Genomic DNA, 20,095 nt, shown 5'->3' with positions numbered 1-20,095 from the left:
CGACGTACGGGTTAGACTGTATATTATGTTGTATTCTTAAACATAACCTAAGAAGCTTTATAATGCTATATAATTTTTTTCGCGGATATAGTCAGGGTCGTCGTCGTGCATTATGGACGAGGTTGATTATATATTTCTCGTTGCGTGTAATGAGTAGCAGGTGCCTTTTTTCACATGATGCAGAGAGTATTTATACATTTTGCTTGAGTGATTGCAGTAAAACGTGCCGGTAGGTCTGATGGAGTTTCTTTTTGTAGCTGTGAAAGATGTGCGTTATAAGTTTACTCTGAGGGTTTTTTATGTATAGGCGCGAAATATCGCGTTCGAATATTATCTACAAGCGCATTTAAATATTTCAAGTGTAGCGCGTCTTTTTCTTTTGAACTTATATATCAATATAGTATGAAAAGAGTAAAAGTATTATATATTTTGATACGTGTATTTTATTAACTATCATCTAACACATCAGGTCTGACAAATCTCAGTGCAGATCGCTTTAACTAATATATATTTTGAATAATTTTAATCATATTTTTGAAACGAGAAAACCGCCAATCCTTATTTGCGTGATGGTAATTAAATAAATGAAAGATAGTCGCGCGTACAAAATTATTCAATCGTAAGCATGACCATTTGTTGTATGATATTTTATCGAATACCTTTTTGACGACCTACTGTCCTCAATTTTTTCTCGCGCTAACACAGCACGAACAACTTCCAGGAAAGCGCCTTTGTGTAAATCGACTATCGAATCGAACTCTGGTCTATTCACCATCGCATTTCCATTATCAATGATGAACTTGATCGCCTTTTCTTTGAGTTGCCGGACGTTGTGTAAATCCGCCAAACTAAGGTACTCCACGACGCTTTCAACGGATATCTTAGTGCACAAGTGATCCGTGCAAATCTCCTTCAGTCCGCCAAGGTCATACTTATCGGCCGTAGCTAGTAGGCTTTTCGAAAACTTCTCGATTTCATTAACTTTGGCAACGTAGACGAATCGTAAAGTTTCCAACATAACGTTGTACTCGATGTCCGTTATTTCTACTGCACTCTCTTGGGCTTCTTTCATCGGATTTCTGAACATAGCTGAGAAAACCGAGCTTCTGGAGATCAGGATAACCTTGTTCGCGTATATGGTTTTGCCTTCAACCACGAATTTTACGTCACTGAACTCCTTGTTGTTGAGAAGGGCTTCAAATTGATCTAGTGCCTGAAGCTTAATCAACGTCTCCTTCTCGGTAGTATCCATTTTTTCGATTGCTATATCCTCAGAAGAAGCTCACGGTTGGCTGTTATATAGACTAAACGTCAACAACACAAAAATCAAACTTCAGTGCGTTTATAATAACAATAGGCTACGATTCATATGGAGTAAGGTAGTATACCTGCTTATAAATCGCGTAGGTATTTCTTTGAGTTCACTTAGGTATCGGTCGTTTTCGAGTGAGTCCCAGGACAGCGTGCTCCTTTACTTCATGCTACGACGATACACTAATAATGACATGACTGTCGATAATACGTTACCCCCCCCCCCTCCTCCCCCAGAAGTTATTTGGTCAGTATCAGAACTAAAATTAAGTATCACTTAACAGTCACTGTTCTCACTTCCACTTTAGGACAGGGCTTTGCGCTTCTATTAAGGTCTATCTTCGTTGGCCGTGATTCGTTTCTCTTTACATAAGACTACGTGTTAAATTGACATCAGCGCCAGCCCTCCCCTCCAATGAGACGACACAGCGAATAGGTACAGGTCTAGGATATATTCGCCTTGTTAACGACAACCTACTCAGGGTTCCTAACTTCTCCACACCATTTAATTTTACACGGACTTTATGGCGCTGCTGTATCTTACACCCTACTCAGGGTTCCTAACTTCACCACTCCGTTTACATTTACACGTACTTCGTGGCGCCGATGGATACTTAACAAGGCGAATTCGTTAGATACAAGCAATGTACGGTACAAATATCAAATTAATACAGAGAGACCTAAAAAATCATGGAGGTGCAATATTCTAGGTAAATTATTATTTACTATTTCGGTTATTAGTAAACAAAAATATTCTAGCTCAAATTTCGCGTGTATCTATAGAACTACTATTAATTACGTTCTAAAATAAACTCATGAAGATCTTAAAGGCATGCAATTTATTATCATTGAATATAAATAGTTTCATTCAATATCGATAAAGAAATTCTAAATAAAGAATATCTGAAAATTGATCGATTCTGAAAGTTATGCGTTTTCTTCCAACTCCGTACGATCAAAATCTTTTAAATTCAAATTGGACATCAAACAATTCAACAGCCGCACTCTATACTATCGAACAAAAACATGAAAAAATAATAGTTCAAACCGTTTATAAGAAAAAAAAAACATCCCAGCTATAGTCACCATTTACTTACGCCTAAAAAATCACGCGCCTGCATACAGGCGCCTGGGTACGAGTCATCTAACACATGCAAATTGCTCGAGAAATTGAACCAAAGAGTAAAATCGTTCCACGTGACAATTACACACTTTCGCTGGATCTATTATTCACCATACGCAGAAATGCGCGAAAATCGATGCGGCAGAAAAGAAAACACGACGAAACGAGTAGTGTAACGTAAAGTCGAGATCAAAATGAAGAAGGAAGAGGTGGCTTTCGATGACTCCTGGCTCAAGATCAACAAGGAACTCAATGTCTTCAACAGACCCGAAAGGGGCAAGATTTTTCGGAGCATCATCGTTCTCGCGGTTTTTATAACCGGTTTTTTGTCTCACGTGAGTTGTTGATGCGTGCTTTTTTTATTTTTAAATAACAAGTAAAACGTATTTACGTATCAGGTTTTCGGAACAGCCTTACAATGTAGAAGGATTCTGGTTTTGCACCGCCACTGCAGTGGAATCATCGCCAAATTTATCGTTTTAATGGTATCGAAAGAAAAGGCATTGGAATCGATACTGCTAAATGAACTTTTATCAAAAATATCGCTCGACTGGAATGGCATAACTGACCCGTACGAGCGATCGATTTTAGAAGAATGTTCAAAGTCGGGAAGACCAAAAATGTGGTTATATTTCGGTAGGTTTTCCTTCGATGTCTCAATTTTCGCATATTCTAGTATAACAGCGAGAATCGTTTTTCAGTTTATTGCGTACTGGTTGGATTTGCCTTATGTCAGATGTTTGCTTTAGCGTCACTGATGCGCATCATTCTACCCCTAAACGAATCTCGACCAAAAATTTTGGCGATAAAAGCTGAGTGCCCGTTCAATTATTATTACGAACTTTACTCTATCTACTGCGACGTAGCTGTCACAAGCGTCAGTGTGACTGATCAAACGTATGTGATGATTCTGCAGCAGAGTTTGGGATTATTCCAAATCGTCAAGTAAGAATATATGTACAAATCCGTCAATGTTTTTTGTACATTATTTAGGAAACAAAATTAGAATACTTTGGTTAAAAGAAACTAAAGTGTACCTAGGTTTATATTAAATAATTTCGATTTCAGTTGACTTAATATTTTCAGGCATAAAATGCAGAAGACAACAATGTATAATAATCAAGATGAAGTGATGGTTTTAGCAATTACATTACACAAATCCGTGTTACAGTTAAGTGAATGTTCGTAGGATGAAAGAACTTTCGGGAAATTCTGCAGAAGCTTTGCAGGAATTCTTGCAAGAATTGAAAGTTTGATTACTTTATATGATTAAACATTATGGTTGATAAACTATGAATTTCAATCACAGGTTTCTCGAGCTAACCGAGTCCACCTATCAAAGCGCCTTTCTGCTTTTCATGGTCGCAACAGTCGCATTTCTGAGCTTTGGCTTAGTCATCGTAAGTAAGATGCTCCTCAGAATTTTGTAACTAGCCCGCTCATTTACAAACTTTGATATTAACTTTAAGATGATCAAACACTCCAAGGAAATCATCGACTTGATAAGGATGACGATGATAGTGTGATTCCCACATTTTTCCGCAGCAACAGGCCAGGACAATCAGTTACTGATCATAGTGAGAATTCATTCTTATCGATGGACGTAACTGTCATTATTTATTGTGATACAAAAAAGGACAAGTAACTTGGGAATAATGTAATAGATTTTTGTTTTTTTTCTAGATATCCAACCAAATGGTACAACGTTTTGGGGAAGGAAACGAACTCTTGCAGTTTATAATGATAAAATGCTTTTGTTATTATTCGATATGTTTTTGATATGATATAATTTGCGAAGAGACTTCATTTTCAATCATCCGCCGATTTTAGTATCGATCAACCTTCTCGACCAATCAGTATATATACATTTTCCTATCATCTATAGCCTCACTATCAATAACCCCTTTCTCCTAAGCTTATTTGGTATGCGCAACTTTATTATATTAAATTTCACAACATCATCTTACAATAAACTTATCACTTCAGCATAACAACCCTTAAGATGAAATATCATTTTATCTCACCAACATAATCCAGTAGTTGTTCAATATTATTTGGCGAGTAACTAAAGAGCCTCTCGATCAATCACGGATCAGTAATTATATACTATCATATTTAAATAAGTTTTTCATTTTTGCCTAAAAATATCTTTTATGTACATACAAAAGCAGTAATCAAACAATTATCTTTCTCTGCTGTATAGCAGCTATAGTTTCCACATAAAATTCGAGTTATATAATACTAAGTTTAAATTGCATAAACGCGAAAGCTATAAGGTAAGATCGTTCGGTTCTATCAAAAGTTCTGATAATTGTATGCATTATCCGCTGCAATTTAAAGCTACGACGTCGTCTGGAACATATTAAATGAGTGTAAATCTATACGGCGAAACATAAAAATAAACCGTAAATTTCTCTGAAAATTGCTCCCTCTCTATAATCGATTTAATCACGAGAACTGCACAAGAAAAAGAAAGAGTTGTTACAGAAATGAAACTCGTGTCTATTGTGACTATTTTAAAGCGAACGATGGGAATCATTATTTGTCATTAGTAACTCTACACACGATTGACGGACATAACAAAGAAGGTTCCATTAAAAGAAAGCTGCGGTATATAAGAAAAGTTCACAATATAAGATAAATGCTGTGGCTCTATGTACAATGTTGCGAAATATAAAAGCACCGCAATGTATTTCAATAGCCAACGCACTTAATAGTAATAAATATGACGGGAAAACTTGCTGAAACGCTGAATAGCAAATTGTAACTTACAAAATTGATGCTAGATTAAGCCTTTCTTCACATTATTTTAATTTGTAGTGGAATAAGATTTCGGCATTGTAATTCCTTAGAAAATGCACAGATACATGCCATTATCCGCAAGTTCCATACTGTGGATACCTAGAATTTAAAACAAACACTATTAATTCATGATTTACATCAGTACAGGTATACGAGCAAATATGTTAAAAAACCTTCACTGTATCAACATTTCACTTATTAAGGGTGTTAAAATATTTATACAAAGTTAATCATTAGCGCCGATACATATTATAAAAAATGAAACTATCTATAGTAGTGACAAAGCACTTGGTAAAAAATGTTTATACACCTACGTTATTAAAAACTACTTAATAAACTCGCAAACGCTTTTCAACAACATAATTAAAGGGAGAGACGTCCATCGTTTGGGCAAGGTATCCAAAAAATATGAAAAACATGCGCTATTCTTTATAATACGTACATTTTTTGATGGGGATATGCACTTGATGCTTTATAGTACGAAAATTTTCATCATCACAAGATATAATCTATGAAGAATTTTCGTTTCACTTTATACCAAAAAATGATCAATCAATTATCTTTATGAACCTCTTATGTTTTTTTAAAATCTATACATTTATTGGAATCTACGAAATCTATTTTATAAATGTTTGACAATTTTCTGAAAAAACAAGAACTAGTTTGCAATTGTCTAACAAAGCTATTTGATTCCAACTTGAATATCAAATCTGAATAAAGTCTACAATTTCAAACATATTTTTCTTTTCACTAATTTAACAGAAAATTTTAAAGCTCAGAACAGACTGAACTACCATATTTGACTGACGTACCTGCAACCGGTGCACTAGAGCCCCTCCCAATGATAAATTCAAGAGTAGATCGCGACAATTTACAGCAATCCAAACTTTCCTTCTCAGCGCGGACTTAATACCCGTCCATCTAAATACGTTGAATGTGTAATTGCCACAAATCGAACGGCAGCCGATATGCTATACCAGTCGATCGTCTACACTCATCCCATTGTAATCAGTACGTATAAGCCGTGGATGAAAATTTTTTAATTTTTCTTAAATTTCTATTTCGACATTTTTCGGATGTAACATAGTTTTTAGAAACGAGACGTACATGTAGTTTGGCAATGTTTTAATCGAAGATTAAAAATATCCGTTTCCAACGCCAAGATGGAAACACAAAGCACTAAACGCATTGAAAATGACAGGGGTTTTAATTATGCCGTGAAATTGACGCGATTGCTCATGATTTCGTGCGGAATTTGGCCAGCAAAATTTTCCACGAGCTTTCAGAAGTGTCTACGACCTATTCTAATAATTATCTGCTTCTTCATTATGTTTTTTCAATTGATTCCTTTCTGTCTCTTTATGTTTCTGATCATAAAGGATATGAGGGTATGGGAATGTCGTATTTTTGTTTACCTTTGTCATTTTACACTACGTCTCTGAACTTGTATTTAAATTCTATCCAAAATCATTATCTGCAGATACGACTAAAGCTCCTAGGGCCGTTAGGTTTCAGCCTGACCAGCTTGTTCAAGTACGTAGTCGTGGTGATTAAGAATCGCGAGATCGCCAAGTGCGTACAGATAATGGTTGACGATTGGCATCAACTTAATAGTACCGAGGACAGAAAAGCGATGCTGATCAACGCTAAAACCGGCCGAGTTTTGACGATGGTCTGCATGTTTCTCATGTATGGCGGTGGGATGCCCTACGTGACCATCGTACCCCTGACCAAAGGTGTGACAATGGTTGGAAACGTCAGTTACAGGCATTTGGCCTATCCAAGCTACTATATTTTCTTCAATCCTCACGTAAGTAGAACATTTGACGAGAATTGAAAATTAATTATAGTTTTACAGTCTTTGGGATTACACATTTTCGTAAGTTTTAGGTCAGACCAATTTACGACGTCATTTTCGCAACGCATTGCATATGTGGCTTCACGAGATACACGATAACGTGTGCGGTTTACAGCATTGTAATCATCTGCGTCATGCACATATGCAGCCGCATTGCAATCACTTCGTCGATGCTTCAAAGACTGGCTGACGATAGCGATGGCAGATTGTTGGGCACAGCCGTCAAACATCACTTGGACATTTTGAAGTATGTTTTCGTACAGAGTAACGAAGTATAGCGCTTATTTTTACACAAAATAATGCAGTATAATCTTCTGTTAATTATTGCATAACAATTTTTTAGGTTTGCTACGAAACTAGAAAATATTTTCAAAGAGATATTTTTAGCCGAAGTGCTTGGTAGTACATATCAAATTTGCCTACTTGGATATTACTTCATTACAGTCTGTAAAGCGTTTTATAAATAATACACCCGAATACGTTTTACACAAACTTCTTCGATTAATCTGTGTTACCGCGTTTCAGGAATACGAACAAAGAGCTGGCATTGCAACTGCTACATACTTATTTTTGTTCATGTCGTTTGTGTTCAATATTTTTATTCTATGCTATATCGGGCAGATTTTGACGGAACAGGTATAAGAAGCAATTACCTGACTATAGCTTTTAAATATTATTGTGAATGAATTCTCGAGTGTTTCAGTGTGAAAGCATTGCAACGACAGCATACACGTCAAAATGGTACCAGCTTTCTGGAAGGGAAGCACGGAGTATCATCCTAATAGTCCATTGGAATCGTCGTCGAGTCGTGCTCACTGCTGGAAAAATGTTAACATTATCACTTGAAAGTTTTTCTAGTGTAAGCAGTTTTGAATCTAGTAGTTTGATTACTCGTTACCAACTTTTAGCCAGCAGTTTTTGTTTCTTTTTTTTTCACAGATTGTAAAAGCTGCGGGAGGATATCTGAATATACTTCGAACGGCCGTCGCTAATTCCAATTAAATAATATTTGAATAATGTATATATTATGAAGCGCGCATGTGTTAGTTGATAAGTGAACTGTTAAAAATAGTTTATAAGTTGAATGGTGTTAGAAATTTGATAAATATAAATTATTTATTCGAAAAATTGTTCAACTTTTTGATGATGGACACACATCGGTACACATTTCCATACTGAATGTTTGTAACAAAGTCTTACAACAAAATTAGCAAACATATTATTTGTTTAGATATAGTTTTTTATGATACTTTAGGCTTGTTTTAGATGTATTTATGAATCCAATCTCCAACCCATTGTCTATTCTATACTAGTATATAATAATAAAAATCATACCACGCAACCTGATAATCATAAACGCGCTGAAAAAAAAATGTATACGACTAATTTTTTTTATGATACTTTTATACACATTTGTACTGCACAACACCAGACTAACTGTAAGTAAATAATTCGCATAATCTCGAAGCTCATAAGCTATTGAACTATCATCGAAGACTGACAAAGTTCGATTCTGCGCATTAGAGACTCCCTCGTGATGATAAATTCAAGAGAGCGCAACGATTTGCGGCATCCCGTACTTTACTTTTTCTTCTTTTTTAATGCTCGCCATTTCAATGCACTAAATTCGTAATGATCCCAGATCGAAGTGAATCCATCGCGCGCATTCAGTAACCCGCGTGTATTCATCTGCTCGTAGTGCATATATGCTCTCAAGTGATAAAAATATAAATACGTTAATGTAAATTTCGGTAATCTGCTATGCCGAAGCACTTTTCAACAATTTAAGTAATCGTTGCAAATACACAGAACCCATATTATATTCTACAAAATGATCGAATCAGTTTATAAACTAAAAATGAACGAGGACAACAAGCAAAATTTGGAAAGAAATCAAGGCTTTGATTATGCAGTGCAATTAACGCGACTACTTCTGATGCCATGTGGTATTTGGCCAGCCAAATTTTCTTCAAGAGTCCAACGATTTTTACGCCCTTTTCTGATCGTGGCCTGTTGCTTCGTCATGTTGTTCCTTCTAGTTCCCGTGTGCCTCTTTATGTTTTTGATTGTCCGGGATGTTAGGGTATGATTCCACCACTGAAAAGTTATTTAAATATAGCAATTAGATTGTATACCAAGGTTCATCGTGATGCACAGCATTATTATATTTGCTATTATTGTTTTAACACAGATTCGAATAAAACTTCTCGGACCCTTAGGTTTTAGCCTGATGAGTCTCTTCAAGTATGCTGTCGTCATTATCAGAAGTCGCGAAATCGAAAAGTGCATCCAGAATATGTTGGACGACTGGCAACAGGTGGCGAGTGACGAAGACCGAGATACAATGTTTGAAAATGCCAGGACTGGTAGAGTACTGACGATGGTTTGTATGTTTCTCATGTACGGCGGTGGAATGCCTTACGTGACCATAGTCCCATTAGCCAAAGGTGCGACTATGGTCGGAAACGTCAGTTACAGGGCATTGGCTTATCCAAGTTATTTCATCTTCTTCAATCCCTATGTGAGTAAGCCAGATACCTTGAATTCAAAAATCTGATGATTACATGATGTGTGAATGATTTTAGATTCGACCAGTGTACGATGTAGTTTTTTTGACTCAGTGTTTGTGTGGATTCACCAGATACACGATCACCTGTGGTGTTTACAGCGTTGTCATCATTTGCGTTATGCACATCTGCAGTCGTATTACTGTAACATCATCTATGCTCCAAAGATTGGCCGACAATTACGACAACAAGCTGATGGGAACAGTTGTAAAACATCACTTGAAATTCTTAAAGTAAAGAACAGTACATAAAAATACCGAACGAGTACGTGGAAAAAGATTACTACATCTAAATAATTTTCAGCTTCGCAGCAAAATTGGATAATATTTTTAGAGAAATTTTCTTGGTCGAAGTTATGGGCAGTACTGGTGTTATTTGTCTACTCGGATATTATTTCATTACAGTAGGCAAAGACAAATATTTTTTTTCAATTTAAGCTATGATATTTTATGTTAGCTGCGTAAGCGTTTCAGGAATATGAGCAAAGAGAAAGTATCGCAACAATAACTTATTTTTTCTTACTGATGTCGTTTGTTTTTAATATTTTCATTTTGTGCTACATTGGCCAAGTTTTAACGGAAAAGGTATGACTCACAAAGAAGTATTTGTTATGGTTTATTATAATTCTATAAAAACTTTTAGTGTGAAAGTATTGCCAAAGCAGCTTACACGACAAAATGGTATCAACTGACTGGGAAAGAAGCACGAAGCATCGTTTTTATAGTTTCATGCAATCATAGGCCAGTCGAGCTTACTGCGGGGAAACTATTAAAACTGTCACTCAACAGCTTCTCCAGTGTAAGATTTAGAGAAAAACATTTGAGCATATATAACAAAATAATAGATTTGCAAAAACTGGCTAAAAAATCTCTTGTAGATCATAAAAGCAGCTGCAGGATACCTGAATATACTCCGAACCGCTATTGTTAATTCCAGCTAAACTGTCACGAGTTAAAGTTTCATAGATTTATACCTGTTACAGCTAAACGTATACTTATTCCAAGTTAAACTGTAATTGAACAGAAACAGGTATGGTCGTTTGATCTTAAGCTCGCATTGATTTACCAATTGATACTTTCTTTCAATATGCGAAACATTTTTATACAAACAAAAAAGGATTACAGTATTACAAGAAATATATATTTTTGAGCTGCTTCGCAGTTATAAATAAATGGTTATGTTTGGGTAAATGAATGTAAATAAATCAAAGCAAAACAATCTTGAAATTATGGGTTTCATAAATTAAATAAATATATTTATTTTAATTGAACACTTAAACATATTAATATTCTACTTATAATTAAACCTTTTTTGCGGTATAATTCATCTAGTTGATTTTAATACCGTAAAGTAAAACATGGAAGTTTTCATGAACTTAAAAAATATGATATAAGAAAAATAAAAAAACTCGAATTAATATATCGTAGGAGTACGAAATTAAAATATTTAAATTTAGAAAAATTACCGATTTTAAGGTTTCCTGGCACAGTGGAAAGAGAAATGCTTGCATAACAGTAGGTCGATAATTTTTCAAAATCATAAGCAGCACAAGAACTTGTGATTTAAGGGATACATTGTACCATTTCACGTCGTGTATCTATATCGTAAATAAATATTTTGTTATGCTATTGTATATTTTAAGTATATAATTTTATCTTACATTTTCAGATCCAAAACTTCTATAGCAGTCAGTATACTCTGACCCATGTAATTAAAACAGAACAGATGAAATATTTGTGCAACTGTGAAGACGCCGAAACGCATGACGTCGTTAAACTGACTAAAATCATCCATTTTGATAACCATCTAAGTGAATCGAATATATTTTTTTTTTAATTTTGTACTCTAATTGTCTAGTTACAAATGACTAAATAATCTTTACTTACAGCCATTCCTGTAAAACTCATCACCACCATATTGATAAACAACGCCAGTAAAAAACTGGTACTAAATGCGGTATTGATGTCATCGCAAAAGCTAAAATTTATTGAAATGATTTCTTTACGTGGCGTTTGTAATAATTGTTCAGGATAAGAAAAATTAATTTTCTTATACTCAAAAATATTTTGATGCATGATTATGTAATCGCATAACTGTTTATATTCCCTTTCCTTGGATTGACCTTTCATCTCTACATTTTTTGAAATATTATCAATTCTAAAGCTATAACGATTTTACATTTGTATATAATATTATAAATTATGCATTTCTTTAGTAATACAATTATGTTCATTTATCAACAAATCAGCTGACCCAAGAATCCAGATCATTCCACATATATGGTTGGCGCAATTCATAAAAATCAAATCCATTGCAATAATAGATATTGGACTAACAAGTGCACACACATAATTTTGGGCTAAAATAGTGTAGAAGTATTTGTCTGGATCAATGTAGAACTCAACCATGAATAGGGGTTGTAAAGATCTTGATTCATTCAACGGTTTTATGTAATCCAAAAGAAGTGGTGCAAGAGGAAGAAGCATCCATTGTAAAACAGCAGCGTATATCAAGCCTATAACGTTCAAATACATAAATTTGTAGAACTGCAATCAAAACGAAAATAAATGTTCTCTTCAATTGGAACTTATTAAAGCACCTACCAATATATCCTAAATTTAAAAAATGTCCAAATTTTGTAGTTTCGTCCAAAATTTGTAATTCAGATTCGTCTGTCAGACTATTGTAATGCTTTTGTATTTTGATGAGGAGAGCTTTGATCTAAAAAAATTTGCACGCCAATAGTTTATATCATATCTATCAACCTCTTCTATTAAACGTTACCTTTTTTTGATTTATTACACCATTAGCAAGGAGAACGTCATTGCCTCTATTATATAAAAATGGGGGAACCGCCTCTAGCAGCAAATCTACGTCAGTATATATTTGCGTAAATTTTATCAACTGAAATAAAATTGAACAAAACAAAATATATTACTATATGCGTGCTTTTCTTTAAAATTAATAAAAATTGCATCAAAAATTGTTAAAAAGCTGATTTTTTGCTACGACTCTTATAAAAATTTGACAATAACTCTGAGTTGGCAATACGTTTTAGATGTCGTTAAAAAAGAAATAAAAATTATATATATTTTTTTTTTCTTGGTTTCGCAAAAAATAAGCAATAGCAATACCTCGGCTATTGCCAGAATAAGTTCTTGAGCAACCCATAAAGTAAAGTAAACTGCTTTACTCAACTTGGATTGAAAAGGCCATACTCCGATTCCCCTAGCAAACATAGAATTATATTTAAAATAAGTTTTTGGACCGATACCATCACGAATATCTGTTTGTTCGAGAATCATTTTGATAAAAGACTAATAAATAAATGAGTAATAATAAAATATTATATTAATAATCACAAACGTTGAGCAATATTTATTTGTTAGTCCTTTCGTGATATAAGTTTGCTTTCAATAGTAGTTTCATTAGCAGAAAGCTGTTACACTTTTGACGTATTTTTTGAATGGATAAATTAATAAATACATTTGGACGACTGACACAAACTAACTTTCAAGGTTGTGAACTAGTAAAGTAATCGAAGTTTTCATCGCCGCTTAATAAAAAAACGTACATAGTACGTTAGAACAGTTTAAAAAATAATCGTCTAATAAATTCATTCTGTTATAACAAATGACTGTAGTATCTAAATATATAAATTAATTTATTTCTTTTCTTCTTCTTTGTTTTCATTAAATATACTAAATTACATGCCCAACAAGGCCTTTTAGACATGCAGATGTTGATACTGATGAGGTAAATAATAAAGCGCCTATGCAATTAGAAAGGGGCCGGTCATAAAGCACGTCTCAAAAGAAAAGCCGCTCACAAAACACGGTGCGTTAGATAGGTATCAAGACTGTCTCAAGCCCGTGTAAACACAGAGAGAAAGTGTGCATGCGCGTAAAAGTTTAACAGATCGTTCCGGAGTTGTGCAAAAAATTTATCTGAAAAAGATTTATACACAGCCATCCGCACGGACATTTTCTAAACACGTATGATTCGAACTCCAAACACCTTCAAATACGTTTCTATGAAGTTTTAGCGAAACTGAAAATTTTACTATTGCAAAGCTTTCTTTAAGAGGAAGCAAAACGAAACGCATACGTCACTACTTTAATCCTACTCTAAAAAAGAGAGGAATCATCATTTCTATTCGTTCTCTGATTGGTCGTCGATTGGCCAATAAGATTACGAAATAGATGGCGGAACGCGCGTGATAGTTTGTTTCTAACCTATAAAAATGTTTAATATAAAGCAGAGCGCGCATTGATCTTGCTAGTTGTAACAAAAAACGCAATATCGTCAATCCCTCAATTTTTCGCCCCGCTAACCTCGGTTCACCCTTATTCCAAGCGTCAACGCTCGTTCACAGTCGCAAAACCGACGTAAATATACATAACTCGTGCTCGACATGAGCTCGCACGCTTTTTTTCCTCGTCTGCATAGACGAGGGTTACGCGCCTTTTTACCCCACAGGGCTTTGTTGTATTTTGCGCGCGCCTGTGCGAACAAGCCAAGCCAAAGCGAGCGAGCGAGAGAGAGAAAGGCAGCTGTCCTTAAGGCGCAGAAGGAAGTACAAACAGCCTCTGTACAAGTCGCTAGTTGCCTTTGCTGAAAAATAAGCTAACTAGGAATCGTCTATCTTTGAGTGTTGTGTTAAAGAAAATAGAGAGGGTGATTCGCGAGTTCGACTTGGACGAACGCGTGTACATCGGCGAGTGTTTGGACATCGTTAGCTCGAGGCGCTTTTTATGATGTACACGCGCGCGCGAAAACAAACTCGAGCTTCAGCGGTGAATGACGGACAAATTATTTACGCGGGAAAATCGAAAGCCAACATCTTACCGTGCCTGTCTCAACGAGCTGAAAATTCGTGATTGGCGGTATCTCTCTTTCCCCCCTGATGTCGGAAAAAAAGAGTATAAAGAAGTACGAATAAAGAAAAGAGGCAAAAAAGGACGACGAAAAGATAGTGTCAGAAAAGCAAGACGAGAATAAGCCATCGGTCCGAGTGAGAGCGAGAGAGAGAATTAGCCGAAGCCTCCATTAGTTTTGCACGTGACCCATCGACATGATTTTTTCGTTATAAAATAAAATAGTTGATAAAATAAAAAATAAAAAAATATAAACTGTTTTTCCCGATTTCAGAATCCAAAAATAGATATGCATGTCAAATTTTATTGATATTGACGGAGTAGTTTGTTTAAGAACACTTGATTTGAACTTCTAACACACCAAAAAGTATTTTCTAAAAGTTTTGACATAACTCAAAATGTTATTATTACAAAGCTTCCTCTAGGAGGAAGCAAAATTGCTGATTATACATGTGTAATTGATTATAGATTCGGCCAGTTTACGATGTCATTTTTCTGATACAGCGTTCTGCGTGGATTCATGAGTTGCACACTCGCCTGTGGTGTTTACAGCTTTATCTCATTTGCTTTATTCATACTGCAGTTGTATTGCTATAACATCATCTATGCTAATAATATCGAATGGTTATTAATTTTTTTAGTATTTAGATGAAAAATTCAAACAAAGTATTCTTTATTAGTTTCTTTAATAAATAGTCGATGTACATCACAGTTTTAATCTTGAACTTATTTAGTCTCAAAACTAAATTTGCAAAATAATATTTGTATAACACTAACAATATTTCAAAAGTACTTATTTCTTTCAAGACCATTTCAAACTGTGACTTGTAAAATTGTTCTTTACTAACTATTTATAACTACTAAAATTCATTGGTCCATTTCGGCACAAACTGCAATGACACGTTAGATGTATTATACAGAAGAACCTTCTCTTATGAAATGCTCCATAACACACATGCGCAGACTTTAAGTTCAAATTACAATGCCGTAATGACTTCAATCAGAGACTAATATCGTCGTTTATCGAGACTGTATGTAGTCGTTCACTTTGCATCCTCAATGATTTATGCGGAGTATGGCGTTGAAACACGTTGCCAGTTATCAGTATACCTTCGTCATGTGTAGATTATTATAAATGCATAACACAGGAGTATGTAAAATTGAAATTTCAAATGATAAGAAGGGCTGGTGTTAATCAAAGCCATATACGATAACGTAAAATATATTTGTTTAGTATCTTCGTGAATTAAAAATACTAAAATTTATAAGGAATGTATTCCGCAATGGATAATCATGATATTAAAGATCTAATAAACGCCGAGGATTTTGAGTATGCAATTCAGATTTTGCGCTGGTTATTCCAGCCGATGGGAATTTGGCCGTTAAAATCCGCGGCTTATCCATCTTTTTTACGTCCTATATCGATTGTGATATCCTTTTGGTCAGCTGCTTTTCTCATTATTCCCGGCATTTTGTCAGTCATTCGCGTACAAAATGATTTTGCGGTATATGATTTTAGTAATTGAATAAGCCTATTTATAATAGAGAAAATAAAAATACATTTTTTATTTTTCATAAAAATGTTATGGAATAAAACAGCTTCGATTAAGACTAATCGGTCCTGTAAGCTTTTGCTTGGTCACATCCTTCAAGTACTTTTCTTTCCTCGTGAAAAATCGTCAGTTTTACGCATATCTAATCAACGTAGCACTTGACTGGCGCGAGATGAAAAAGAATAATCACAATCGAATCATCATGCTCCGTAAGACGCAAATCTCAAGGTTCTTCATGACAAGCTGCTCGATTTGTATGTACCTTAGTGGAATGTCGTATAACATATTGTTGCCTCTAACGAAGGCACCTACGCAAGTTGGTAATGTAACTTTCAAGAATCTACCGTATATTGGATACTACATATTTTTCGATCAATATGTGAGTTAATTAGCATTACTATACCTTAAAACAAAAACATTTTTAATGGTTATTTATCTATAAATTACATTTATGTACTATATTGCTCACACGGATTGTATAAAATCTAATTCTGTTTGTGAGAACAGGCAGACCCATATTATTATGTGGTATTTGTGATGCAGTGCATGAGTAGTTTCTTTTGTTACTCAACATGCTGTGGAGTATGCTGTATAAGTATTCAAAGTGTGTTACACATTTCTGGACGATGCGATATTACATCCATAATGATAAAAAACTTAAATGGAAATTGCAATGAAAAGGCATTAAAAGCAGTAGTCGAATTCCAACTGCAATCATTAAAGTAATTTTATTAGATAAAAATATTATCTGACAGCTTCTAGCTGTGAATGTATAAATCGAAAAATAACTTATTAATTAGTAGAAAAAAATATTATTTTAGATTTGCGAGAGAGATTGAAAAACTTTTAAACCAAATGTTTTTGGTGGAGTTCGTTGGCAGTACATTTAATATTTGCTTGCTTGTTTATTACTTTATGGGGGTGAAACAAAGTTTGCATTAAAGACTTATGATGAGTAAACTTGCATTTTAATGACTTACATCATTGTTTTAATTTCAGGATTTCAAGGAGAACGACACCGTTGGAACCATGACATACGTGCTATTGTTCATATCATTTACGTTTAACATTTTTATTTTTTGCTATTTGGGAGAACATTTGACTGAACAGGTCCTTAGCCTGAGCTGATTGAAATTTTATAAGTCCTTATATTATAATATTTTACTTGTTATTTAATACTTGCAGTGTGCAAGCGCTGGTGCTGCTGTGTACACGATGGACTGGTTCAGATTTTCTGCGAAAAAATCACGAGATCTTTTTTTAATTGTTCTATTCTGTCAACGTCCGGTCGTCATCACTGCAGGAAAAATGGTTAATTTTTCACTTCTTAGTTTTGCCAGTGTACGTACTACGGTCAGCTTAATTTTCACAGTTTAAACTGACAAATTTTCTTTTTTATAACAAAATTATATGTCTATAATAATTTTAGCTAATGAAAGCATCCGCAGCTTATTTAAACATGTTGTACAAAATGGGTTAAATGACAAGATGTTTTCGATGATAGGAAAATGATGTTTTCAAGCAAATATTTTTATACTTTCTTGAATAATAAATACAACAATATAGACAAATAGTTTTTTTTTATAATAACAAAATGATTAAATTATTTCTTCAAAGCGCAGAAAAATTATAATCCAAAGTTTTAATCCCATGATTCCCATACATACTGTGAGTACATACATTTACAGGTGCGCAGTCTCTCTCTCTCTCTCAGACACACACACACACACACTCTCTCTCACTCACTCACTAATAATATCTTAAAACATCTAATGAATTTACACAATGTGCTCAATCAAATAGACTTATGCATATGTTTATTACGTTCTGCGCCATCTGCTCAACTCCGATTCGCCAAGTATCCGAACACGCACTGCGACGTGGGGAAGTTCCTGAAACCGCAGCCAGCGCCGCGCCCATGACAAATTCATCGCGAGCAATTTCAGATTTGCGGTGATTCGGTGCGTAGCTTGCCATATAATGGCGGACTATTTTACCTGTACTTTGCATTGACGATGAATCTACCGGGTTCTTTTCAAGGGGTGATATGCTTACTCGAGGATAGTCAATATGTCAGTTCTTTGATGCCTATCGATACGTCCGTATAGTCGTAAATGACTCAATCGCTCGCTTGATTGTTCAATCGAGACGTATTTGTTACTGATCAGAGGCTCGTTTGCCTTACGCGAAAAAAGTTATCTTTTTATGAAAAATTATAAAAAGTTAAGAAAAATCAACAATTGCGAATGGTGAAAATCTGTCCCGACATGAATTCGGAAGACGTTAGCGCGATCAAAAATGCACAAGGATATGCCTACGCAGTGCAACTAACTCGTTGGCTACTTCTACCTTTGGGTCTTTGGCCTACGAAATCCATTATTTATCAGAAGATTCTACGCCCGGTCGCAATATTGCTGTGCCTCTTTATCATGCTTTTCGTCATCATTCCTCTCTGTCTTTTCATTTTTCTTGTCGTCAAAGACTTGGGGGTATGTCGGAAAATTAGATGACGGAATCGAAACCAGACATGTACGTCGGATACTCGAGTACTACTTATTCGTAACATATTTTGATTCGTAACTAGATTCGCCTGAAGCTTATCGGACCCCTAGGCTTTGGACTCATGAGCTTGTTCAAATATGTCGTGGTGATCGTCAAACAGCGTGATGTGGCCTCCTGCTTTCTGGGCATGGCTGTCGACTGGCAGGAGCTGTCCAGTTTGAGTGATCGAAAGGTCATGCTGAGGAATGCAAAAACTGGTCGACTGCTGACGATCATATGTGTGATTTTCATGATCTTCGGAGGTATGCCATACATCACCGTTCTACCTCTAACCAAAGGGCCCATCATGCGGGGTAACGTCAGCCTCAGACCTTTGGCGTATCCCAGTTATTTTGTGTTCTTTAATCCACAGGTAAGATGTCTGTTGATTGTTGTGTAGGCATAATATATGTTACCAGTTGTAATGTATTGAGCAGACTGAAAGAGCTGCAAAATATTAATGTACCGTTTTTGCTACTACCCTCTACTAGATCCACATATATATTAAATGCTCTTAATTACAATCTTAGATCCGACCAATTTGGGATTACGTCTTTGTGACACACTGTATGTGTGGTTTGGTCAGATACTCGGTCACCTGTGGCGTTTACAGCATAGCCATCCTCTGTATCATGCACATCTGCAGCCAAATTACCATCACGTCGTCGATGCTCGACAGACTCGTTGAAAATTTTGACAATATGCTGCTCGGCAAAATTGTCACCCAGCACTTGCGGTTTTTGAAGTAAATTCTTACCATTTTCCAGATAAGTAGTAGAACTTACCAAAGACATATATCGTTGAATCTTACGAATAATTTTCAGATTCGCTTCAAAACTAGAAGATCTTTTCAACCAAATATGCTTGGTGGAAGTCTTAGGCAGTACGTGCATTATTTGCTTCCTTGGATACTATCTAATAACGGTAAGATCCTGTTTTATAATTAAAAAAATGTGCTTGGTTGCATTTTTGAAATTCACAGGAATATGAACAAAGAGAACCTATAGCCACAGTTACATATTTCCTCCTGCTGTGTTCGTTCGTGTTTAACATTTTCATCCTATGTTACATTGGAGAAATATTGACAGAACAGGTAAAAACGACAAATCTGACGACAAATCTGAAAACAAAATATAACTATTGAAAAATAATTGCTCTTCTTAAGTGTGAAAGTATAGGAACAACCGCTTACATGATTCGCTGGTATCATCTATCCGGAAAGGAAGCGCGAAACGTCGTGTTGATAATTGCATCGACGCAACGTCCAGTCGTGATGACAGCCGGAAAAATGGTCAACCTCTCGCTTCAAAGCTTCACAAACGTATAAAATAATTAATTTTCTTTTTATACCTCTATCATATAATAACAAACAATAAAATATTTAATCAAACTTCTCTAGGTGATAAAAGCTTCAGCAAGTTATCTGAATATGCTTCGGACCGTCACAGCGAACGCAAACTAAT

General features: G+C 35.2%; 5 protein-coding genes and 2 pseudogenes across 7 annotated transcripts; 5 read left to right on the top strand and 2 right to left on the bottom strand.

The window, feature by feature from the left end:
* Positions 1 to 84: 84 nt before the first annotated feature.
* Positions 85 to 2,020, bottom strand: LOC100679803 (speckle-type POZ protein-like). Of its 2 annotated transcripts, none has more exons than XM_016983751.2 (3): positions 1,389 to 2,020; positions 660 to 1,331; positions 85 to 257 (listed from the first exon to the last, which is right to left on the bottom strand). In XM_016983751.2, exons 2-3 carry the CDS (start codon positions 1,250 to 1,252, stop codon positions 191 to 193), a joined length of 660 nt encoding a protein of 219 aa, XP_016839240.1. In that variant the 5' UTR covers positions 1,253 to 1,331; positions 1,389 to 2,020; the 3' UTR covers positions 85 to 190. The 2 variants fall into 2 exon arrangements, with proteins under 2 accessions (XP_016839240.1, XP_003424244.2); XM_003424196.4 differs by having other exon boundaries at positions 660 to 1,304; positions 1,389 to 2,019.
* Positions 2,629 to 4,145, top strand: Or148PSE (odorant receptor 148 pseudogene; annotated as a pseudogene).
* On the top strand, positions 6,400 to 8,096 carry Or6 (odorant receptor 6). Its single transcript, NM_001190503.1, has 7 exons — positions 6,400 to 6,624; positions 6,717 to 7,046; positions 7,127 to 7,341; positions 7,438 to 7,537; positions 7,620 to 7,730; positions 7,798 to 7,953; positions 8,034 to 8,096. Exons 1-7 carry the CDS (start codon positions 6,400 to 6,402, stop codon positions 8,094 to 8,096), a joined length of 1,200 nt encoding a protein of 399 aa, NP_001177432.1.
* Positions 8,097 to 8,748: 652 nt separating this feature from the next.
* Or7 (odorant receptor 7) lies at positions 8,749 to 10,879 on the top strand. 2 transcript variants are annotated; one of them, NM_001190504.1, is made up of 7 exons: positions 8,926 to 9,177; positions 9,286 to 9,615; positions 9,680 to 9,894; positions 9,965 to 10,064; positions 10,135 to 10,245; positions 10,304 to 10,459; positions 10,539 to 10,601. In NM_001190504.1, exons 1-7 carry the CDS (start codon positions 8,926 to 8,928, stop codon positions 10,599 to 10,601), a joined length of 1,227 nt encoding a protein of 408 aa, NP_001177433.1. The 2 variants fall into 2 exon arrangements, with proteins under 2 accessions (XP_032453629.1, NP_001177433.1); XM_032597738.1 differs by having other exon boundaries at positions 8,749 to 9,177; positions 10,304 to 10,879.
* Positions 10,985 to 12,966, bottom strand: Or205PSE (odorant receptor 205 pseudogene; annotated as a pseudogene).
* Positions 15,810 to 17,571, top strand: Or8 (odorant receptor 8). The gene is made up of 7 exons (NM_001190505.1): positions 15,810 to 16,043; positions 16,138 to 16,470; positions 16,599 to 16,813; positions 16,913 to 17,012; positions 17,091 to 17,201; positions 17,277 to 17,432; positions 17,521 to 17,571. Exons 1-7 carry the CDS (start codon positions 15,810 to 15,812, stop codon positions 17,569 to 17,571), a joined length of 1,200 nt encoding a protein of 399 aa, NP_001177434.1.
* A 766-nt stretch (positions 17,572 to 18,337) lies between these two features.
* Or9 (odorant receptor 9) lies at positions 18,338 to 20,094 on the top strand. Its single transcript, NM_001190506.1, has 7 exons — positions 18,338 to 18,580; positions 18,676 to 19,005; positions 19,163 to 19,377; positions 19,457 to 19,556; positions 19,615 to 19,725; positions 19,798 to 19,953; positions 20,032 to 20,094. Exons 1-7 carry the CDS (start codon positions 18,338 to 18,340, stop codon positions 20,092 to 20,094), a joined length of 1,218 nt encoding a protein of 405 aa, NP_001177435.1.
* The last annotated feature ends 1 nt before the right edge of the window (position 20,095 follows it).

This window comes from Nasonia vitripennis, chromosome 3, assembly GCF_009193385.2.
Source record: "Nasonia vitripennis strain AsymCx chromosome 3, Nvit_psr_1.1, whole genome shotgun sequence".
NCBI classification, from domain to species: domain Eukaryota; kingdom Metazoa; phylum Arthropoda; class Insecta; order Hymenoptera; family Pteromalidae; genus Nasonia; species Nasonia vitripennis.
Note: the sequence above shows the minus strand (reverse complement) of the source record. Positions and strands in the feature narration are given on the sequence as shown.

Coding starts and splice junctions, on each gene's coding strand:
- LOC100679803 (XM_016983751.2), bottom strand. CDS start 1,252: ATGGATACTACCGAGAAGGAGACGTTGATTAAGCTTCAGGCACTAGAT. Junction 258..659: donor GACAGTAGGTCGTCAAAAAG/GTATTCGATAAA, acceptor CATCTTTCACAG/CTACAAAAAGAAACTCCATC.
- Or6 (NM_001190503.1), top strand. CDS start 6,400: ATGGAAACACAAAGCACTAAACGCATTGAAAATGACAGGGGTTTTAAT. Junction 7,342..7,437: donor CATCACTTGGACATTTTGAA/GTATGTTTTCGT, acceptor ACAATTTTTTAG/GTTTGCTACGAAACTAGAAA. Junction 7,538..7,619: donor TTGGATATTACTTCATTACA/GTCTGTAAAGCG, acceptor ACCGCGTTTCAG/GAATACGAACAAAGAGCTGG.
- Or7 (XM_032597738.1), top strand. CDS start 8,926: ATGATCGAATCAGTTTATAAACTAAAAATGAACGAGGACAACAAGCAA. Junction 9,895..9,964: donor CATCACTTGAAATTCTTAAA/GTAAAGAACAGT, acceptor AATAATTTTCAG/CTTCGCAGCAAAATTGGATA. Junction 10,246..10,303: donor GCCAAGTTTTAACGGAAAAG/GTATGACTCACA, acceptor AAAAACTTTTAG/TGTGAAAGTATTGCCAAAGC.
- Or8 (NM_001190505.1), top strand. CDS start 15,810: ATGTATTCCGCAATGGATAATCATGATATTAAAGATCTAATAAACGCC. Junction 16,471..16,598: donor ACATATTTTTCGATCAATAT/GTGAGTTAATTA, acceptor TTGTGAGAACAG/GCAGACCCATATTATTATGT. Junction 17,202..17,276: donor GAGAACATTTGACTGAACAG/GTCCTTAGCCTG, acceptor TAATACTTGCAG/TGTGCAAGCGCTGGTGCTGC.
- Or9 (NM_001190506.1), top strand. CDS start 18,338: ATGGTGAAAATCTGTCCCGACATGAATTCGGAAGACGTTAGCGCGATC. Junction 18,581..18,675: donor TTGTCGTCAAAGACTTGGGG/GTATGTCGGAAA, acceptor ATTCGTAACTAG/ATTCGCCTGAAGCTTATCGG. Junction 19,726..19,797: donor GAGAAATATTGACAGAACAG/GTAAAAACGACA, acceptor GCTCTTCTTAAG/TGTGAAAGTATAGGAACAAC.